The 23,836-nt window shown below is 36.3% G+C and overlaps 1 protein-coding gene across 6 annotated transcripts in view; it reads left to right on the forward strand.

Moving 5' to 3' along the window:
* LARP4 (La ribonucleoprotein 4) overlaps nucleotides 1-23,836 on the forward strand; it is a 64,140-nt gene that overhangs the window by 28,427 nt on the left and 11,877 nt on the right. For all 6 annotated transcript variants that reach the window (XM_068560240.1, XM_068560242.1, XM_068560237.1 and 3 more), the window contains 4 exons: nucleotides 18,416-18,628; nucleotides 19,120-19,241; nucleotides 22,853-23,062; nucleotides 23,710-23,758. In XM_068560240.1, the coding sequence (XP_068416341.1) occupies nucleotides 18,416-18,628; nucleotides 19,120-19,241; nucleotides 22,853-23,062; nucleotides 23,710-23,758 (594 nt within the window). The remainder of the gene's footprint in view (nucleotides 1-18,415; nucleotides 18,629-19,119; nucleotides 19,242-22,852; nucleotides 23,063-23,709; nucleotides 23,759-23,836) is intronic.

Consider the following 23,836-nt stretch of genomic DNA (forward strand, 5'->3'; position numbering starts at 1 on the left):
ATTGTTTCAGGTATACATTTAATATTGTTCATGTGTATCATGATTTAATTATTAAGTTGTTGCTGTATTTACAAATAATTTGTAACATATGCTTTCTTTAAAAGTTTTTTTTATTGTGGTAAAATATGCATACATACAATTTACCATTTTTAAGTGTACAACTAACCCAGTGGCATTTAGTACATTCACATTGCTGTACAACCATCACCGGTATTTATTTCCTGAACTTTGCAGCATCCCCAGAAACTCTATACCCATGAAACCATAACTTCCCATTCTTCCCAGCTGGTAACTTCCCTTCTAGTCTCTGTCTTTCTGAATTTACCTATTTTAGATACCACATATAAATGGAATCATGCAATATTTGTCCTTTTGTATCTGGCTTATTTCACTTAGCATAATGTTTTCCAGCTTCATCTATGTGGAGCATGTGTCAGAACTTCATTACTTTTTATTGGCTGAATAATATTCCATTGTATGTATATACCACATTTTGTTTATTCATTATCTATTGAAGGATGCTTGGGTTGCTTCCATCTTTGGATTATTGTGAATAATCCTGCACAACTATCTGAGTCCCTGCTTTCAACTCTTTTGGGTATATACTAGGAATTACTGAGTAATATGATAATTATATGTTTAACATATTGAGGAGTGCATAACTGTTTTCCAAAGCAGTTGTATCCTTTTACATTTCCCCCAGCAATGGAGGAGGATTCAAATTTTTCTACATCCTTAACAACACTTGTTATTTTTGCTTTTTGAATAAAGCACTCATCCTAATGGGTAGAAAGTGGTATCTCATTATGGTTTTGTGTTTCATTTTCATAGTGACACATGATATCAGGCATCTTTTCATGCGCTTCTTTGCCATTTGTATGTCTTTTTTGGAGAAATGTCTGTTCAAGTCCTTAGACCATTTTTTTTTTTTAATCTCTTTTTTTATTAAATTTTTTTTTTTCTTCTTTTTTTAATTTCTTTTTACAAACCCTTCTGTCGAGGGCTGACTTTCAATAGATCGCAGCGAGGGAGCTGCTCTGCTACGTACGAAACCCCGACCCAGAAGCAGGTCGTCTACGAATGGTTTAGCACCAGGTTCCCCATGAACGTGCGGTGCGTGACGGGCGAGGGGGCGGCCACCTTTCCAGCCGCACCCCGTGTCCCAGGACGAAGGGCTCTCCGCACTGGACCCCGGTCCCGACACGCGGCGGGGCGCGCCACGCCGCGCCCCGGGGGACGCGGGTGGCGGCCCGCCGGTGGGGACGGCGGGGGACTGGCTATCCGAGGCCAACCGAGGCTTCCGCGGCGCTGCCATATCGTTCCACCTGGGCGGGATTCTGACTTAGAGGCGTTCAGCTTAGACCATTTTTTAAATTGGGTTATTTGTTTTGTTGTTGAGCTGTACCAGATCTTTATATATTCTGGATATTAAACTCTTGTCAGATATATGATCTGCAAACATTTTCTCCCATTTTGTGGGTTATCTTTTTTACTCTCTTGAAGTGTCCTTTGAGGCACAAAAGCTTTTAATTTTTATGAAGTCCAATTAATTTTTTTGTTACCTGTGCTTTTGTTGCCATACTTCATAAATCGTTGCCAAATCCAAGATCATGAAATGTTTCCCCTATGTTTTCTTCTAAGGGTTTTATAATATTAGCCTTTTCTTTTTAATTGAAATATAGTTGATGTACAATATTATGTTCATTTCAGGTATACTACATAGTGATTTGACATTTGCATACATTATGAAATGGTCACTGTGTTAAGTCTAGTAACCATCTGTCCCCATGCAAAGTTAATACAATATTATTTGACCATATTCTTTTTAAAAAATATTTATCCATTCATTCATTCATTCATTCATTCATTTTGGCTGTGCTGGCTCTTAGTTGGGGCATGCGGGATCTTCATTGTGGCATGCGGACTGTAGTTGCGGCATGCAGGCTTCTTAGTTGCGGCATGCGGACTCTTAGTTGCGGCACGCGTGCAGGATCTAGTTCCCCAACCAAGGATCGAACCCGGGCCTCCTGCATTGGGAGCGTGGAGTCTTAACCACTGCACCAGCAGGGAAGTCCCTGACCATGTTCTTTATGCTGTATATTACATCCCCATGGCTTATTTATTGTATAACTGGAGGCTTGTACCTCTTAATTCCATTCACCTATTTACCTGCCCCACAACCCCCTCCCCTTGGGCAACTACCCATATGTTCTCTGTATCTATGAGTCTGTTTTCATTTTGTTTTGTTTGTTTTATTTTTTAGTTTCCACATGTAAGTGAGATCATGTGGTATTTGCTTTTCTCTGTCTTACCTCACTTAGCATAATTACCCTCTAGATCCATCCATGTTGTCACAAATGGCAAGATTTCTTTTTTTATGGCCGAGTAATACTCCACTGTGTATATATATCACATCTTCTTTATCCATTCATCTATTGATGGGGACTTAGGTTGCTTCCATATCTTGGCTGTTGTAAATAATGCTGCAGTGAATATAAGGGTGCATATATCTTTTGGAATTAGTAGTTTTGATTTCCTTGGGTAAATACCCAGAAGTGAAATTGCTGGATCCTATAGGAGTTCCATTTTTAATTTCTTGAGGAAGCTCCATACTGTTTCTCCATAGTGGCTGCACCAATTTACAATCCTACAAGTGCACAAGGGTTCCCTTTTCTCCACATCTTCGCCAACACTTGTTATTTGTTGTCTTTTTGATGATAGCCACCTGACAGTTTTGAGGTGGTATCTCACTGTGGTTTTGATTTCCATTTCTCTGATTATTAGTGACGTGGAGCATCTTTTCTGTCTGTGACCATCTGTGTGTCTTCTTTGGGGGGATAAAAAGTCTGTATTCCGGTCCTCTGCCCATTTGTATATGGTGTGAGAACGTAGTCCAATTTGATTCATTTGCATGTAGCTATCCAGTTTTCCCAGCTCTCTTTAAGAGGCTGTCTTTTCCCCATTGTTTATTCTTGCCTCCTTTGCCATAGATTAATAGACCAAATGTGTGTGGATTTATTTCTGGGCTCTCTCTTTGGTTTCATTGATCTGTGTGTCTGTTTTTGTGCTAGCACCATACTATTTGATTATTGAAGCTTTGTAATATAGTTTGAAATCTGGGAGCAGAATACCTCCAGCTCTGTTTTTCTTCCTCAAGATTGCTCTGGTATTTGAGGTCTTTTGGTATCCATACAGAGTTTAGAATTACTGTTCTAGTTCTGTGAAAAATGCCTTTGATATTTTGATAGAGATTGCTTTGAATCTGTAGATTGCCTTGCTTAGTTTGGTCGTTTTAACAATATTAATTCTTCAGTCCATGAGCATGGTGTGCCTTTTCGTTTGTTTGTGTCATCTTCGGTTTCTTTCATCAGTGCCTTATAGTTTTCAGAGTATAAGTCATTTACCTCTTTGGTTAGATATTTTATTTTTTGATGCAGTTGTAAATGGGATTGTTTTCTTAAAATCTCTTTCTGATAGTTCATTATTAGTGTATAGAAGTGCAACAGATTTCTGTGTATTAGTTTTGTATCCTACAACTGTACTGAATTCATTTATTCTAATAGATTTTTGATAGCATCCTTAGGCTTTTCTATATATAGTATCATGTCATTTACAAACAGTGACAGTTTTACTTCTTCCTTTCCAATTTGAATTCCTTTTATTTCTCTTCCTCGTTATTGCTATGGCTAGGACTTCCAGTACTATATTGAATAAAAATGGCGAGAGTGGGTATCCTTGTCATGTTCCTTAACTTACTGGAAATGCTTCAGCTTTCACCATTGAGTATGATGTTGGCTGTGGGTTTGTCATATACAGCCTTTATTATGTTGAGGTATGTTCCTTATATACCCACTTATTGAAAGTTTTTATCATAAATATTAAATGTTTAATTTTCAAAAGCTTTTTCTACATCTGTTGAGATGATCATATGATTTTTATGTTCAGTTTGTTAAAGTGATATATCATATTGATTTATTTGCAGATATTAAACCATCCTTGATCCCTGAGATAAATCCTACTTGGTCATGATGTGTGATCTGTTTAATGTATTGTTGAATCCTGTTTGCTAATATTTTGTTGAGGATATTAGCATCCATGTTCATCAGTGATATTGGCCTGTAGTTTTCTTTTTTTGTGTCTAGTTTTGGTATCTAGGTGATGCTGGCCTCATAGAATAAGCTCAGAAGCATTCCTCCTTCAATTTTTTGGAATAGTTTAAGAAGAATAGGTGTTAATGCATCATTAAATGTTTTGTAGAATTCCCCTGTGTAGCCGTCTGTCTGGTCCTGGGTGGGTGAGATTTTTGCGCCCACCCTTTAGGAGCAGATTCTCTGTTTCCTACAATCTTCTCAGTATCCAGTATGCAAGCTCCACTGACTTTCAAAGCCAGACCTTCTGGGGCCTCGTCTTCTTGTTTTAGGACCCTCAGGCTGGGGAGCCCGATGTGGCATTTGGACCCCTTGCTCCTTGGGGGAGGAACTCTACAATTGTGATATTCTTCCTGTTTGTGGGTCACCAACCACGGGGTTTGGGTCCTGACTATGTCTCATTTCCACCCCTTCTACCCATCTCATGCTTCCTTCTTCATGTCTTTAGTTGTGGAAAATCTTTTCTGCTAGTCTTCAGGTTGTTGTCATACATACTTGCTCTGTAAGTACTTGTAAATTTGGTGTGTCCATGGGAGGAGCTGAGTTTATTTCTGGGCTCTCTATTTCCATTTAATTGGTCTGTATGTCTGTCTTTATGCCAGTACCACACTATTTCAATTACTGTAGCTTTGTAGTAAGATTTGAAAATGAGAAGTATGAGCTGTTCAATTTTACTGTTCTTTTTTAATACTGTTGAAGGTATTCAGGACCACTTGAAATTTCATATGAATTTTAGGTTGGAGTTTTCTGTTTCTCCAAGCAAATGCCATTGGGACTTTGATAGTACACTGAGTCTGTATATCATTTGAATATTATTGTCATCTTAACAATATTGAGTCCTCCAATCCATGAACATGGGATTTCATTCTATTTATTTAGGTTTTTCATTTCTTTCAGCAATTTGTTGTAGTTTTCATTGTATAGGTGATGTATTCCTAAGTATTTTGTTCTTTTTGATACTGTTGTCAATGGAATTTTCTTAATTTCCTTTTCTGATTGTTCCTTCCTAGTGTATAGAAATACAACGATTTTTGAGTGTTGATTTTATATCCTGCATCTTTGCTGTACTAGTTGATTAGATCTAACTTTTTTGGGGGGTGGGGGTGGGGGGTCTGATTCTTTAAGAATTTTCTACATGTAAGATCATGTCATTTACAAACAGATAATTTTACTTCTCCTTTCTAGTTTGGATGTCTTTTATTACTTTTTCTTGCCAAATGCTCTGGCTAGAACTTCCAGTACTATGTTGAGTGAAATGGCAAAAGTGGGCATCCTTGTCTTGTTCTTGATCTTAGGGGAAAAACCATCAGTCTTTTACCACTGAGTGTGATATCAACTATGTGCTTTTCACATATGGCCTTTGTCATGTTGATGAGGTTCCCTTCCGTTCCCAGTTTGAGTATTCTTACCTTGAAAGTGTGGAATTCTGTGAAATGCTTTTTCTGTATCAATTGAGATGATCGTGTGTGTTTTTCCTTTGTTCTGTTAATGTGCCATATTACATTGATTTTCTTATGTTGAACCACCCCGCCTCCCATCCTCCCTCCCCACCCCCCCGCCCCCATTTCTGGAATAAATCCCACTTGGTCAAGATGTATACTCTTTTAACTCCTAACAAGTTGAATTTGCTAGTATTTTTTTCTGGATTTTTAAAATCCATATTCATAAGGGATATTGGCCTGTAGGTTCCCCCCGCCCCCTTGTAGTGTCTTTGTCTGTTTTACCAGAGTAATACTGGCCTCATAGAATGAGTTAGGAAGTGTTCCCTCTTCTTCAATTTTTTTGGAAGAGTTTGAGAAGGATTGGTGTTAATTGAGAAGGATTGGTAAAATTTTTCTTTTCTTTTCTTTTATGGTTTATTACAGGATATTGAATATAGTTCCCTGTGCTGTACAATAGAATCTTATTGTCTATCCATTCTGTATATAATAGTTTCCATCTGCTAGTCCCAAACTCCCAATCCAGCCCTCCCTCACCCCTCCTCCCCCTTGGCAACCACAAGTCTGCTCTCTACATATATGAGTCTGTTTCTGCTTCATAGATAAGTTCAATTGTGTCATATTTTAGATTCCACATATAAGTGATATCATACGGTATTTGTCTTTCTCTTTCTGACTGACTTCACTTAGTATGATAATCTCTAGGTCCATCCATGTAGCTGCAGATGGCATTATTTCATTCTTTCTTTATGGCTGAGTAATGTTCCGTGTGTGTGTGTGTATCTCACATCTTCTTTATCCATTCATCTGTCAACGGGCATTTAGGTTGTTTCCATGTCTTGGCTGTTGTAAATAGTGCTGTTATGAACATAGGGGTGCACGTATCTTTTCAGATTATAGTTTTGTCTGGATATATGTCCAGGAGTGGGATTGCTGGATCATATGCCCTCTTTGAATTTTAAAATCACTGATTCAACCTCCTTCTTAAAGGTTTATTCAAATTTCCACCTTCTCGGGTCAGTTTTTGTAGTTTGTGTGTTTCCAGGAATCTGTCCGTTTCGTCTAGGTTATCCACATGTTGATCTGCCTTTGTTTACACTGTTCTCTTGTATTCTTTTTATTTCTGTAAAATCAGTATTTGGGTCTGATTTTAGTTTTCATTTCTGATTTAGGAATTGGAATCTTTTACCTTTCTTAGTCAATCTAGCTAAAGGTTTGTTCATTTTCTTGATCTTTTCAAAGAACCAGCTTTCAGTTTCATTGATTTTTCTGTCATTTCTCTGTTCTTTTTATCTCCATTCTAATCTTTATTATTTCCTCCTGCTATCTTTGGTTTTAGTTTGCTTCTTTCTAGTTTTTAGGTGGTAGCTTAGGTTATTGCTTTGAGATCATTCTTTTTTAACATAGGTGCTTATAGCTATAAGTTTCCCTCTTCGCACTGTTTTTATAACATCCAGTAAGTTCTTTTTTATTGGGGTATAGTTGTTTTACAATGTTGTCTTCATTTCTGCTGTACAGTGGAGTTCCCTGTGCTATACAGCAGGTTCTCATTAGTTATCTATTTTATACATATTAGTGTATATATGTCAATTCCAATCTCCCAGTTCACCCCACTCCCCTTCCCCCCTTGGTGTCCACACGTATGTTCTCTGCGTCTGTGTCTCTATTGCTGCCTTGCAAACCGGTTCATCTGGAGCATTTTTCTAGATTCCACATATATGCATTAATATACGATATTTGTTTTTCTCTTTCTGACTTACTTCACTCTGTATGGCAGTCTCTGGGTCCATCCACGTCTCTACAGATGACCCAGTTTTGTTCCTTTTTATGGCTGATACATCCAGTAAGTTCTGATATGTTGTGTTTTTGTGTTCATTCATCTCAAATTATTTTCTAATTTCTCTTGTGATTTCATCTTTGACCCATTGGTTAAGAACGTGTGTTGTTTAATTTGTGAATTTTCTAGTTTTCCTTCTGTCACTGATTTCTAGTTTCATTCCATTGTGGACAGAGGAGATACTTTGTAAGATATCAGTCTTTCAAAATTTATTAAAACCAGTTTTGGTGTCTCATAGAGAATGTTCCATGTACACTTGATAAAAATACATACTCTGGTGTTTAGAGTACTGTCTGTGTTTGTAATGTTATTCAAGTTCCCTATTTGTTTATTGCTTTTATTTTATTTATTTATTTGGTTGCGCTGGGTCTTAGTTGTGGCAGGAGGGCTCCTTAGTTGTGGCATGCAAACTCTAAGTTGTAGCATGCATGTGGGATCTAGTTCCCTGACCAGGGATCAAATCTGGGCCCCCTGCATTGGGAGCATGGAGTCTTAACCACTGTGCCACCAGGGAAGTCCCTGTTTATTGCTTTTCTGTTTTGTTATTATTCATTATTGAAAGTGGGTTATTGAAGTCTCTATTATTGCAGAACTGTCTATCCTTTCATTTCTGTCAGTTTTTGCTTTACATATTTTGGGGCTCTCTTGGTAGATGCATGTATGTTTATAATTGTTTTATCTTTTTGCTGGATTGAACCTTTTATCAATATATAATCTCCTTTGTCTCTAACAACCTTTTTTGACTTAGTCTGTTTTGCATAATAATAATATAGTCATCTTAGCTGTATTTTGATTACTTTTATCTGTATGGAAGAGTATATCCATTTACTTATTAGGTAGAACCAATTTACACTCTTACAGTATTTTTTTTTTTAATTTATTTATTTTATTTATTTACTTTTGGCTGCGTTGAGTCTTCATTGCTGTGCGGGGGCTTTCTCCAGTTGCGGTGAGTGGGGGCTACTCTTGGTTGTGGTGCACGGGCTTCTCATTGTGGTGGCTTCTCTTGTTGTGGAGCACAGGCTCTAGGCGCACGGGCTTCAGTAGTCGTGGCTCGCGGGCTCTAGAGCACAGGCTCAGTAGCTGTGGTGCATGGGCTTAGTTGCTCCACAGCATGTGGGGTCTTCCAGGACCAGGGCACGAACCCGTGTCCCCTGCATTGGCAGGCGGATTCTTAACCACTGCACCACCAGGGAAGTCCCTACAGTATTTTTTATTTCTTTAAAATTTCCTGTGGTTGATTCTCTGATTTTCCAACTTTTTTTTTTTTTTTTTTGCCACACTACACATGTGGGATCTTAGTTCCCTGACCAGGGATTGAACCTATGCCCCCTGCAGTGGAAGCATGGAGTCTTAACCAATGGACTGCCAGGGAAGTCCCCTTGACTATTTTTCTGTGAAGATTTTCTTATTGATTTGTATGAGTTCTTAGAGGAGCTTAATCTTCTTGTCAAATTAACTGTTTGTATTGTTATTATGTTTGTGGTATTTGTGTGGAAATCCGTTTTGTTGTAGCAAGATTACAAGATTGATAAATATTTTTCTTTATGCCTTTGGGTTTGAATCTAGTAGTTTTGCTAGGCCCTCTCTAAGAAAAATTTTCTTTTTTAATCAACATTCTTAAAGTATAGTTTACATACAATAAAATGTACTTATTTGAAGCATACATTTTTATTAGTTTTTGCAAATTTATGCACTGTTGTTTTCTCAGTCTCCCCTCATCAACATCCAGTGTTGACAATTATTGATCTGCTTTCTGCTGCTATAGGTTTGTTTTTTTCTGTAGTTTCATATGAATGAAACCGCACGGTATAGTCTCTTTTGTACCTGACTTCTTTCACTTGCCATAATTATTTTTAGTAAACCGTATTGTAGCATGTATTGGTAGTACACTCTTTTTTATTGCCAAGTAGTATTCCAGTGTAGGAATATACAGGCATACCTTGGAGGTATGGAGGGTTCAGTTCCAGACCACTGCAGTAAGGCAAGTCACACGAACTTTTTGTTTCCCAGTGCCTATAAAAGTTACATTTACACTCTACTGGAATCTGTTAAGTGTGCAATAGCATTATGTCAAAAAATGTACATACCTTAATTTAAAAATACTTTATTGCTAAAAAAAAAAAAAAAAAAAGTGGTAATCATCATCCATGTCTTCAACCAGTCATAATCTTTTTGCTGGTGGGGGATCTTGCCTTGATGTTGATGGCTGCTGATGGATCAGGATGGTGGTGGCTGAAGGTGGGGGTGGCCGTGACAGTTTCTTAAAATAGGACAACAGTGAAGTTTGCCGTATCAATTTTGTCCTTTCACAAACCATTTCTCTGTAGCACACAGTGCTGTTTGATAGCATTTTATCCACAGTAGAACCTCTTTTAAAATTGGAGTCAGTCCTCTCAAGCCCTGCCACTGCCTTAACAACTAAGTTTATGTAATATTCTAAATCCTTTGTTGTCATTTCAACAGTCTTCTCAGCATCTTCATCAGAAGGAGATTCTATCTCAAGAAACCACTTTCTTTCCTCATCTATAAGAAGCAACTCCTCATCTGTTCAAGTTTCATCATGAGATGGTAGCAATTCAGTCCCATCTTCAGGCTCTACTTCTAATTCTAGTTCTCTTGCTGTTTCCACCGCATCTTCAGTTATTTCTTAACACTGAAGTCTTGAACTGTTCAGTTATCCATGAAGGTTGGAATCAACTTCTTCTAAACTCCTATTCATGTTGGTATTTTGTCTTCTTTCCGTGAATCATGAATGAACTTAATGGCGTCTAGAATGGGTGAAACCTTTCCAGAAGGTTTTTGATTGACTTTGCCCAGATCTGTTATCTATGGCAGCTACTGTATAGCCTTAAGAAATCTATTTCTTAAATAATAAGACTTGAAAGTCGAAATTACTCCTTGATCCATGGGCTGCAGAATGGAAGCTGTGTTAGCAGGCATGAAAACAACGTGAATCTTAACGTGCATCTCCATTAGCGCTCTTGGGTGACCAGGTGCATTGTCAGTGAGCAGTAATATTTTGAAAGGAATCTTTTTTTCTGAGCAGTAGTTCTCAATAGTAGGCCTAAAATATTTAGTAAACCATGTTGTCAGCAGTTGTGCTATCATCTGAGCTTTGTTGTTTCATTCGCAGAACACAGGTAGAGTAGATTTAGCATAATTCTGAAGGGCCAAAGGATTTTTGGAATGGCTAATGGGCATTGGTTTCAACTTAAAGTCACCAGCTGCATTAGCCCATAACAAGAGAGTCAGCCTGTCCTTTGAAGCTTTGAAGCCTTGAGGCCAAGCATTGGCTTATCCTCTCTAGCTATAAAAGTCCTAGATGGCATCTTCTTCCAATATAAAACTGTTTTGTCTACGTTGAAAATCTTCATTACTTATTCTAGCTAGATCTGCTGAATAATTTGTTGCAGCTTCTACATCAGCACTTGCTGCTTCATCTTGTACTTTGATGTTGTGGAGATGTCTTCTTTCCTTAAACCTCATGAACCAACCTCTGCTAGCTTCAGGCTTTTCTTCTGCAGCTTCCTCACCTCTCTCAGCGTTCATAGAATTGAAGAGAGTGAGAGTCTTGCTCTGGATTAGGCTTATGCTTAAGGGAATGTTGTGACTGGTTTGATCGTCTATCCAGATCACTAAAACTTTCCCACATCAGCAATAAGGCTGTTTGGCTTTCTTATCATTCGTGTGTTCATTGCAGTAGTCCTCATTTCTTTCAAGAACTTTTTCTTTGCATGCACAACTTGGCTTAACTGTTTGGCACAAGAGGCCTAGCTTTCAGCCTGTCTTGACTTTTGACATGCCTTCCTCACTAAGCTTAATCATTTCTAGTTTTTGATTTAAAGTGAGAGATATGTGACTCTTTCTTTCACTTGAATACTTAGAGGCCATTTTAGGGCCAAATTGGCCCGGTTTCAATATTGTTGTGTCTCAGGGAATAGGGTGGCCCAAGGAGAGATAGAGAACGGGAGAACTGCCCATTGGTGGAGGAGTCAGAAACACACATCTATTGATTAAGTTCATTGCCTTATATGGGCATGGTTTGTGGTGTCCCAAAACAATTACATTAGTAACATCAAAGATCACAGATCACCATAACAAAGACAATAATTTTGACAAAGTGAGAAATATTGCAAGAATTACCAAAATGTCATACAGAGACACAAATTTATTAAATGCTGTTGATATAAAAATATTGGACAGTATTTTGTACACTTGGAACTAATAAAATACTGTGTGGGGACTTCCCTGGTGGCACAGTGGTTAAGAATCCGCCTGCCAGTGCAGGGGACATGGGTTCGAGCCCTGGTGTGGGAAGATCCCACATGCCATGGAGTAACTAAGCCCGTGTGCCACAACTGCTGAGCCTGTGCTCTAGAGCCCGCGAGCCATAACTTCTGAGCCTGCGTGCCGCAACTACTGAAGTCTGCATGCCTAGAGCCTATGCCCTGCAACAAGAGAAGCCACCACAATGACAAGCCCGCGCACTGCAATGAAGAGTAGCTCCCGCTCGCTGCAACTAGAGAAAGCCTGCACGCAGGAACAAAGACTTGATGCAGCCAAAAAAAAATTTATAATAATAATAAATAAATACATAAAATTTTTTTAAAAAACTGCAATATTTGGGAAATACAATAAAGCAAAACGCAATAAAATACGGTATGCCTGTACTGCGATTTGATTATCTAGTCACTTGTTCTTAGACATCTTCGTTCTTTCCGTACATCTTTTTTAGTTAACTATCTTTTTAAATCTTTTTTCTGTCTTTAAAAATTTGGTTGTTAGTCTGAATATTGATTTGTAAGCGTTCTTTATGTATTCTGGTTGCAAGTTTTTTGTCAGATGTGTATTACAAATATATTTGCGCTAGTTTGTGAATTGCCTTTTGCTTTCTTAGCAGTGTATATTAAAGAGTAGACTTTTAACTTTGATGAAGTCTATTTCATCTCCTTTTTCTTTTAGGGTTCATTATTTTTGTCTTATCTAAAATCAACCCCTCCTAATGTCATGAGTATTTTCTTTCATGATTTCTTCTAGAAGTATTATAGTTTTAGTACTTATATTTACGTCTTATGATCTGTATCAAGTTACTTTGTGTTTTTTGGAAGGAAAAGTCAAGATTCTTTTTTTAAAAGAAGTACAATACTTGTTCCAGCACCATTTGTTGAAGACTATTCCTTTGTTGACTATTAAAGCATATATATGCTTTGGTCTATTTCTAGACTCTTCTTTTCTGTTGATCTGTGTTTATCCTTAAGTCAGTTCCCTGCTGTTTTGATTACTGTAGCTTAATAATAAGTTATAAAATCAGATAATATGTAAGTTCTCAAAGTTGTTTTGATTTTCCAAAATTATTTTCGGTGTTCCAAGTCATTAACATTTTCATATAAATTTTCAAATCAATGTGTTGGTTTTACAAAAATACTTGCTGGTATTTTGATTGGAATTGCATTGACTCTATAGATTAATTTAAGAGGATTGCCACCTTACTAATAATCGAGTCCTCTAACATGGTATCTCCATTTATCTCGGTTTTTCGTTTCTCTCATTGCTTTGTAGTTTTCAGTGTACGTGTCTTAAACGTATTTTGTTAAATGTATTAACAAGGGAAATGTAATTTTTTTGTGTTTGGGCCTTTTAAATCATTTGTATATTCATTACAGTAATGTATTCTACCCTACCTAATACAGAATCTCTTTCCTGAATCTATAAAGCATATTGTATTGAATGTAAACACTCCTTGCAGCATATTAACATGATTTCTTTACTATTTGCTCTTTGATGAAGTAAATTAATTTAATACATATTGATTTCTGCTTTCTGGTATAGCATATACAAATACAAAATATAAATATTATTAATTCTGTTCTTAACCTAAGAAAGATTTTTTTTTTAATGGAGGGTTATTTATTTTAAAGTAGTTTAAAATCTGATGTGAAATTAGATTCTGACAATTTTTTTTAATAAAATGGCTTTAAATGCTTAAACTCCAATTTAGACCTATCATTTTTCTTAGATTTTATCTATTTTATGTAAGGATGCTTTTGCATTAGTGTTTTCCTCTGAATCATAGTTATTTACGTTTTTCACAAAAATTTAAAATAGTTATAAAAGCTATTATGATACCACAGTGCTATATTTTATTATAATATCTTTGTGCCCGATTAATTGGAAAATTATAGTGTTCATGATTCAAAAATTAATAAAAATCACCCATGATAATTTGGGAGAGCTCTCACTCTTGTGCAGTGGACATCCAAGGTCAAGAGTCCTTGCAGACTTTGGCCTAGAGATATGCTTGTGAAGGAGTCCAATGGAACATTTATTGTGTGTGCTAATAAGTTGCTTCACATTTTATCTTGTTTCTCTTGTAAATAAGCAAGAACGCATTTTTTATTGCTCTTCCTCCGTAGATCAATTCTACCTGGTATTAGTTCCTTTCAGGCTAAAGAACTTCCTTTGATGTTACTTAACAGCGCCCACCAGGGATGAATGTTCTTAATTTTTCCTCATCTAAAGCTGTCTTGTATTTCACACTCATTTTTGATGGGTACAGAATTCTGTACATCGATACGTGTACATGGATACAGAATTCTGGGTTGATAGTTTTAACTTTTTTCCTTCTTTTAAGATTGCATTGTTTTCTGGCTTCTGTTCTTTCTAGTGAGGCATTCTTATAATATGTGTTGTTTTTCTCTGCCTGCCGCCAAGATATTTTTTGTTTTGTTTTCTCTTTGGTTTTCAGTAGGTTGACCTAGTGTGTCTAGCTATGGTTTTCTATTTATCCTGCTTGGGGTGTTCTGAACTTATTGTTTGTAAATTGATGTTTTTCACCAAATTGGAGGAATTTCAACCTCTAGTTTTTCAAAAAAATTTCTGCCTCACTTTCTCCTCTCCTTTTGAGACTTCAGTTACACATATGTAGGTCTGCTTGATTCACTGCGATTCTGTTTTTCTTCCATCTCTTTCTTCTTCAGATTGGATACTTTCTGTGGACTTGAATTCATCTTCAAGTTGTGTTCTAGCATTTCCATTTTAAACAATATATTCCTTCTCTGCTGACATTTCCTCTTTTATTCAGTCTTTAAGAACATTATTTCCCTTTTATCCATAGCATATTTATTTGGTTTTAATAGATTAATTAGTAGAGCATGGCTATTCTTGTTTCATCTTAATCCCACCTACTTCCCGATGTCCCAGGTATTTTGAAGCAAATTTGAAACTTAATTTCATCTGTATGTAAATAAACTAATATTGGTATCTCTAAAAGAAAGGGATTAAAAAAAAATAGCCACACTACTATCACACTTTTTGAAAAATAAACAATAATTTCTTAAACATCAGGCACTGTTCACATTTTCCTGATTCACATTTTTTCTTTCTCTTTTTTCTTTTTTAAAATTTATGATTTGGGAATTGCCTGGTGGTCCGGTGGTTCAGACTTGGCATTCTCACTGCTGGGGCCCCAGGTTCGATCCCTGGTCAGGGAACTAAGATCCCACAAGCCGCGGGGAGTGACAAAATAATAATAATAAAAATATAAAATAAAATACAATTTATGATTTTGTCCTCTACCTCTTTAGTTTTACTTTTGGAAGTATGTTTTTGAAATCACTGTTATTTGTCTTACAAAGTTTCTCACATTATACATTTCGTTAGCTATGTGTTTTTTTATTGTGTTAAAATACACATAAAATTTACCATCTTAACCATTTTAAATTTTAATTTCATTTATCAGTGCCGTAATATTAAACATATTCACATTGTTGTGTAGCCATCACCACCATCCATTCTCATAACTCTTTTCTTCTTGTAAAACTGAAACTCTGTGCCTATTAAACAGTAACTCTCCACTTTCCCCTCCTTCAGCCCATACTTTCTTTGATTTTTGACCATTTACCTCATATAAATGGAATCATATAGTATTTGTCTCCTTGTGACTTGCTTATTTCACTTTAATATGGTGTCTTCAAGGTTCATCCATGTAGCATATTGCAGAATTTCCCTCCTTTCTAAGGCTGAATAATCCATTATATGTATATACAACAATTTGTTTATCCATTCATCTGTTGATGGACACTTGGGTTTGCTTCCACATTTTAGCTTTTGTGAATAAGGCCGCTATGAACATCGGTATACAAATTTCTCTTCAAGATTCTGCTTTCAATTCTTTTGCATATATACCCAGAAGTGGAATTGCTGGGTCATATGGTAATTCTATTTTTAATTTTTCGAGGGACCTCCATACTGTTTTCCACAATGGCTATACCATTTTATATTCCCACCAACAGTGCACAAGGGTTCCAGTTTCTCCACATCCTCTCCAACATTTGGCTGTTTTCTGTTTCTTGATAGTAGCTATTTTAATGAATGTGATGTGATATCTCTGTGGTTTTAATTGCATTTCTTCAATGATTAGTGATGTTGAGTGTCTCTTCGCCTGCTTATTGGCCATTTATATATATTCTTTAGAGAAATGCCTATTCAAGTTCTCTGCCCACTTTTGAATTGGCTAGTTATATTCTTTTTTTGTTTTAAAAATGAGCTCTTTTTTTAGTAAGTTTTTTAAAATATAAATTTATTTATTTATTTTTGGCTGCGTTGGGTCTTCATTGCTGCACGTGGAGTTTCTCTAGCTGCAGCTAGTGGGGGCTACTCTTCGTTGTGGTGCGCAGGCTTCTCATTAGGGTGGTTTCTCTTGTTGCGGTGCATGGGCTTCAGTAGTTGTGGCTCGCGGGCTCTAGAGCACAGTCTCAGTAGCTGTGGTGCATGGGCTTAGTTGCCTCACAGCATGTGGGATCTTCCAGGACCAGGGCACGAACCTGTGTCCCCTGCATTGGCAGGCAGATTCTTAACCACTGTGCTACCAGGGAAGTCCCAAGTTATATTCTTGAGTGTAGTTTAACACGATCCTCTGACCTCTGTATTTCATGCAAATTGGTAGCTAGATCTAGAGGCTTAATCAGAATTAGATTTTATTTTGGAGCAGCAAAGAGAACAAAAACATGTAGTATATGTCTTTGTGTGTCTCTCTTATACTAGCTGCTGCTGATCATTGACTAGATATATTGATTTGTTAAGGGTTGCAAAGTGGTACTATTTCTGTGCTATCTTTTTTCCATTTATTATTTGAAACACTTCCATAAAGAAAAGCTTTCCTTCATCTTCATTACCCTGAGGTACAGCTCATATATGCAATGTATGATAAATGCTTGGTTCTAGCTTTTACTACCAGTTTTCAAAATAATGTGTTGGTTCCCTGGCAACCTTCAAAAACGACCATTCAGATATTTTTTTGGTTTTGAATATTTAAACATATTTGGTGTGTTCATTGTCCTTACTGATGAAGTATGGCCTCTTTGAGTCCTTTTGTCGTGGTATTTTCAATGTTCCTTGCTCTCTAATGTGACAAAATGTTCCAGGCTCTTGTACGTTTTGTGTCAAAAGGCTCTGGAGTTGCCATGTTACTTTTATGGGAAAGTAATGTTTTGCAGTCCACTGCTTAGGCACAAGGAGTGCTTCTGGCTAATGGTTTGGTTATTATTTCTAAGCCTTTTCTTTGAACAGAGCTATTAAATACTTTTTTTTTTTTTAAAGACTATATATCATGAGTTTATATCGATGCTTTCGATTTAAATTCAGGCTACATGGTTTTTACTTCTTCAGTTGCTGTCTGCATCTCTTTTCTCCCACGTGAAAATCTCAGATGTCAGTGACCCCAATATAATTTATGATTTGGTATATCCAAAATCACAGACAGAAGTCTCAGAATAACAATACCAATAATAATATAATTCTGAAAACAAATTAAGACTTTTTTTTGCTGTACTTTGCCTTGTGGTTTGTTCCTAAGGAACGTTCATAACAGTTGATTTTTATTTTGGGTCAAAGTCATTTAGAGTTTCTCTGTGTTATTCTGCTAGTTGGATACACATTTAGGTTCATTTTGCATTGAACTTTTACAAACTGATTTTTAAAAATTTTATTCAGTATATGCATGGCTTAAAAGTAAAATATCTAAAACAGTATATTAAATTCATATTCACGTGTCTGTGTGTGTGAATGCAAGTATATCTTCATATCCACATCTAACTTATCTAAACAACACCTAACTATACATACCTTTCTCCTTGCCTTGCCTCTTCTTTTTTTTTTTTTAAATAGTATTTTCTGGAAATCACTCCATTATAATATTTAGAGCAGTTCCTCAGGTTTCTTTTCTTTTTTTTTTTCTTACATCTGATAATTGTGTGGATACACCATGTTGTTTTCAATCATTGATGGACTGTTGGGTTGTTTCGTGTGTGTGAGCGTGTGTTTGGGAGAGTTGTGGATCCAAGCCCCCTCACCCCCCATGCCCCCCCACTTCCTATCATAGTAAGTGTCAGTGAATAGCCATATGCATCATTTTTTTAAAAACCTCTTTTTGGTCTGTGTATATGCAGTAAAATTTCCTAGAAGTGGGGTTGATAAGAATATGATAATATGCATATGTGATATTTTGGAAGACATTGCTGAATTTTCCTTTTTAAGGGTTGTGTTGTTTTGAATGCCCATCATCAATGTATCAGAGTACCTGTTTTGCCACAGCCTTATCAATAGAGTATGTTGTCAAATTTTTAGACTTTTTCCAATTTTATGTGAGAAATGTGAATTCCATTTTAATTGCATTTCTCTTATGAGCAGGGTCTAGCATCTTTTCATATAAGAGCCATTTGCCTTTCTTTTTCCACCTTGCTTGTGATAAGTTGCAGTTAGTTTTAATATTTTGACTTTTGTGGTTTTACTTTGTTTATTGTATTAATTGTATTTGCCATGTAGAAGTTTTTAAAAGTACAGCTATCAATCATTTTCTTTTGCTCTACTAACTCTATAGTACATGGAAATAATGTCATGGAAAATATGTTCCAAATGTAAATTAAATATATTTGTGAAAATATACACTTTATCCTTTGTGATTATATCCTTTGTGTTCTTCTTGCTTCTAGGCAAGGATAAAAGCCATCAATACGTTTTTTGCTAAGAATGGTTATCGATTAATGGATTCTAGTATGTATAGTCCTCCCATTCAAACTCAAGCACAGTATGCCTCACCGGTCTTTATGCAGCCTGTATATAATCCTCACCAACAGTACTCTGTTTATAGTATTGTGCCTCAGTCTTGGTCTCCAAATCCCACACCTTACTTTGAAACACCACTGGTAAGTGAGATCCTTACAGAATAATACATTTTTTTCACTGAAGCTGAAATTTGAAGAAATCAGCTAGAATTAGAGTTCATGTTTTATTTTGTTTTGTGTTGATATTGGTTACTTTCTGGCTTTTCAATGGTGATAAGGATATTTAATCCCCCATATCAAATATATGCATATGACTAAGAGTTGAGCTATTGGTTCCTATCATTTTATTCTTTAAATTGCTGGTAAATTAATAGACTGGAAAAATCCTGAATGATTTAAAGTTTTGTGAAACTTTTTCAGAGAGAAATATTCTTTATTAAGTGTTGAACCAGTTGTTCCTTGTTCTGTAATTCAAGTGATAACTTGGAGTGAGTATTGCAAATGTTTAAAATTATTTTTGGCTTATCAAAGAAATTGATGCTAGGTTAGTTCATTAGAAGTTTCTTAAGACCCTCACACCAGGTTTTTGTCTTTACTATGAATAGCTTTTAAACATTAAAATTTTCTTTTAGGCTCCTTTTCCCAATGGTAGTTTTGTGAATGGCTTTAATTCACCAGGATCTTATAAAACAAATGCTGCTGCTGCTGCTGCTGCTGCTGCTGTGAATATGGGTCGACCATTCCAAAAAAATCGGTAAGATGAAAAACGATAGCTGGAATTTATTTATTTATTTTTAAATTTATTTATTTAATTTGTTTTATTTTTGGCTGTGTTGGGTCTTCAGTTGCTGTGCGCAGGCTTTCTCTAGTTGCGGCGAACGGGGACTACTCTTTGTTGTGGTGCACAGGCTTCTCATTGGGTGGCTTCTCTTGTTGCAGAGCACGGGCTCTAGGCGCGTGGGCTTCAGTAGTTGTGGCACTCGGGCTCAGTAGTTGTGGAGCACAGGCTTAGTTGCTCCGCGGCGTGTGGGATCTTCCTGGACCAGGGCATGAACCCGTGTCCCCTGCATTGGCAGGTGGATTCTTAACCACTGCGCCACCAGGGAAGCCATGTACTCACTTTAACTGACACAGTTGGTTAAAGCATTTGAATATCTTTTTTTTTTTTTTTGTCCTTGCCTTGCGGCCTGTGGGATCTTAATTCCCTGACTAAGTTCCCCAGATCAAACCCCGGGCCCATGGCAATGAAAGCACCAAGTCCTAACCACTGGACTGCCAGGGGATTCCCTGAAGATCATTTTTAAGTGTTCAGAAAATTTTACTACATATACACATTCTTAATTGCTTTATGAAGTTTCAAATGAGAACTCTTCATATTGTAAGAATGAAGGATTCTTTATAAACAAAAGATTACTCGTGCTCTTGTAGATGACCCTTAGTTTGGTGATACAGTAATAACAGCAAAATTCAAGTATTGGTAGGACATATGAGAAGAAGTACAGTGAGCTTTAAAAACACACACTGTCCTCTAACCTTCATCCTGTTGTTCCAAAAAGATTATTTAATTTCCATGTGCACACAGAGACAGTGATGTTTAAATCTGGAAAGACCTTTGTTATGATGTAGTTTTAATTCATTTTACAGATGAATTGAAGAAAGTGAAAGTTGAAGAGGATGAATATCTTGCTAGGGTTACATGGCTTTTTATCATCAGCAGACCTGAGATTAGCACATTTTCTTTTCTTCTACTATAGCTAGTAAAGTTTTTTTCTTAAAAATAATTGAGTTAATACAAATGACAGTTTATAACCTCCCTTGTGAGGAGATACAGATTTCTCATGATTAGAAATAGTAGCTTTGTAAAAATATGTATCTGTTGATTTCACATTTCTTTGAAGAGGTGAATTTTGCTTTAAACACTTACGTGAAGTAGACGTCTTGGTTATAAGAGACTAAAAACAATTTTTAATAACAACAAAAAGTATTGGTGTTTGCAGATGCTTGACTTAAAAATACATTAAGTGGGCTTATGGTATTCCTTTATTGTCACTTGAAAGCACTGCTGTGCTTTCAAGAGGTAAAAATACAATAAGAGGTAAAAATACAATAAGAAAGCCAAGAATGACAGTCAAGTCATTCTCGCTTTTTTAAAAATATATATTTATTTATTTATTTATTTGGTTGGTTGGTTGGTTGCACCCGGTCTTAGTTTTGGGAGGTGGGCTCCTTGGTTGCAGGAGGTGGGCACCTTAGTTGCGGTGTGCATGTGGGATCCAGTTCCCTGAGGAGGGATCAATCCTAAGCCCCCTGCATTGAGAGCGCGGGGTCTTAACCACTGCGCCACCAGGGAAGTCCCAAGTCATTCTTGCTTATAAGGAGATATATCTGTGGTTTTGAAGATACAGGATAGGTTTAGTATAATTTTGCTTGTTATTCAAAACGACTTGTGTACAATTTTTTGTGTTTGTTTGACCAATACAGGTTGTTGTTCATTTTTAGTCACAGAAATAATACACGAATACTTCCTTATAAAAATGCAGATATTGCAGATGAACTAGAGCCTTTTGACCACCAACCCAAATCCTTGCTTCCTTCTTACTTCTAAGAAGTGACCGCTGCCAGGCCTTTATTTTTATTTATTTAAGTTATCAGTCAAGGAGCAGTTTATTACATTAACCTTGTAACAGCCCAGTGATGATCACTAGACCTACTTAGAGAGAATAGGACTAACTTTCAGAAGTCTGGGCAATTTTCTACCTTTCATACTTTATCTTTCTGTCACTTTCCTTCTTCCTGTACATCTTTTATCACTTCTTTCTTTCATCATCCTTTTTTCTTTTGCCAAGACTGCGATTGTAAGTCCCTCTCTGTGAAGGGTAAGATTATGAGATCTGAGGGCTGTTAAACCTAATAACTTATCTACTGGGTGTATTGAAATGCAATGAGAAAATTTCAGTGAGTGATAGTTTCTGAACAGATACATAAACAGCAATATCTACCTCATGAGGTCATTTTCAGATATGATGGATAATGTAAGTTAGTTTGTGTTAGTTGACATACTGTAAATTTCGTTGCTATTCAGAAACTATTTTGTAACGTATAAGTAATTATCTGGAAAAGTACTGTATATGAGACTTAGCCCAACTTTATAGCCTAATTTTTATGTTTAAGTTTTAGTAGTAGTAATCTAATTTGTTATATTCTCTAAAGAGTTAGTAGGATAGCTGGAGATGCTATTGGAATTAATGTTTAATTGTTCATAATTATGAGGTTTTAAATCCCTATTCAAAGAACCCGGAATTTACAGTGTGTTATTAATATTATAAATTTGTAACTATGAAAATAGACTAAAAAAAAATGGAGTATATAAACTGCAAGCCAGGGGCTAAATAGAAATCTAATACTTCCTTTTTTAATCTCCTGTAGAGCCAGGGTCCTCAGTTGCTTGGGCTTACTTTAGATGTTTTCACTATTGATTAAACTGCATCCTCTCCTTTACCCTACCCTAGCTTCATCTGCTTACAAATTGTTAAGAGAGTTGGGTGGTTATACCCATCATCCAAGATAAAAGCTACTTTTGTTAGATGTGTAGGTGGTTTTTGTTTTTGTTTTGTTTTGCTTTGTTTGTCTTTGGTTTGGTCTGGTTTTTTGTTTTTTACCAGATTCCATACCTTAATTCATGAAGTCATGCCAGGCTATTAGTTGCGTTATATTTTCCTAGTTTTTTGGTCCCACATCTTTGTTGGATCTTTGAACAACTGATTTCATTTGGAGAGGGATGCTTAGTAGGAAGCTGGGATTTTAATATATTCCACTGTTCCTTACTTTTTAAAAAAATTATCAGTCCCCTTAAGAGTTTTTTTAGACTTTTCCCCCATATGAAAATTTAATACTAGAGATTATTGTATATCTATTTATGTAATGTATGCCAATTCTTACTCCCTTTGGGGGTATTGTTGCCCCATTGAGAATGTATGGCATAGACTCAATAACCTTCAGCCTGGCTGATTTAGATGTGTCAGAACTGCAGTTTGTGTTAAAGAAATTAGGTAAAATCCTAGTTATATCCTAAATTTGGGGGTAGAAGTAGCCTTATCTTGAAGAACTTTGGATCACCTCCCAAATCTCTCCAGACAGCTTTTTTTAATGTAAAAATTCTTTGCCTTTTAAAAATAATATGTCTGAGACATTAAAGGGTTTACATTTTTACAACACAGTGCTTCTGTGTCCAACCCAGTTTATGGAAAATCAGAATACAGCAGAAGGCAATTTTTAACTTGGCCTGTTAAGAGTTTCTACCATTAAGAGAAAATATTTTCTGTTTTAATTTATCCTTTCACATATATGGTCTTATATTTCTTATAGTGTGAAGCCTCATTTTAGGTCAGGTGGTTCAGAACACTCAACAGAGGGCTCTGTGTCATTGACGGATGGACCATTGAACAGATCTGGTTCAAGGAACTTTCCAACTGAACGACATAACCCTACAGTAACAGGGCACCAGGAGCAAAGCTACCTTCCAAAAGAGACTCCCACTTTGCAGATGGAACAGAATGGGGACTATGGTAGGGGCAGGTAAGGAAGTATGGTAATAAATATGGAAATAAGGTATATGAAAATTCTTTAATCATAATATGAATGTTTGAAGACCACGATCTAGTGATTTTTAAATTTAATTATTGGTGTATAGTTATGCTAAATAAATACTTTATTCATGTAATATGTGTTACTAGTTTTTCATAATTAAGAAATTCAGAATGCCCATATAGCTCTGAGTCAGAGGTTTATAAAAGTTATTCTGAAGTTCTTCACAGTTCACTAAGGAAAGATTAGCTTAGAAAGATAAGATTCCATCTGCATCATAGTTTTAATTTCTAGCAACATCTAAACTGTGGGAATGGGGTTATATGTTATCTACCCTTCCTAAACAAAACAAAAAAAATGAACCCTAATATGCTTCTGATTTGGAGGGAGCATTGCTAATAAAAATGGGCCCAGCTTACTTAGTGGTGGTGGTGGTAGTAGGTGAAGTTTTTGGTAGATTAGCTCAGCGTCTCTTCAGAAGAAAATATATCTTTTAATAATAAAGGAGATTTAGGAAGTATAGATACTTAAAATAGAAGTTCGCCCATCTTTGATAGAATGTATACATTTGAAGAAACTTATGAATTGTCCCTCCCACCTGCTTCCCCACCCCCACTCCCTTTTGTCATTGTTAAAAGGAGAACTCTCTTCAGAGGTCGAAGACGTCGGGAAGATGAAAGGATCCCAGTAAGTTTTTTTTTTTTTAACCTTTAATTACATACGTTCAATTTTTTTTTTTCTTCTGTGATTTACTATGGCGTTGAC

Source organism: Eschrichtius robustus, chromosome 13 (genome assembly GCF_028021215.1).
Source record: "Eschrichtius robustus isolate mEscRob2 chromosome 13, mEscRob2.pri, whole genome shotgun sequence".
Classification (NCBI taxonomy): Eukaryota; Metazoa; Chordata; class Mammalia; order Artiodactyla; family Eschrichtiidae; genus Eschrichtius; species Eschrichtius robustus.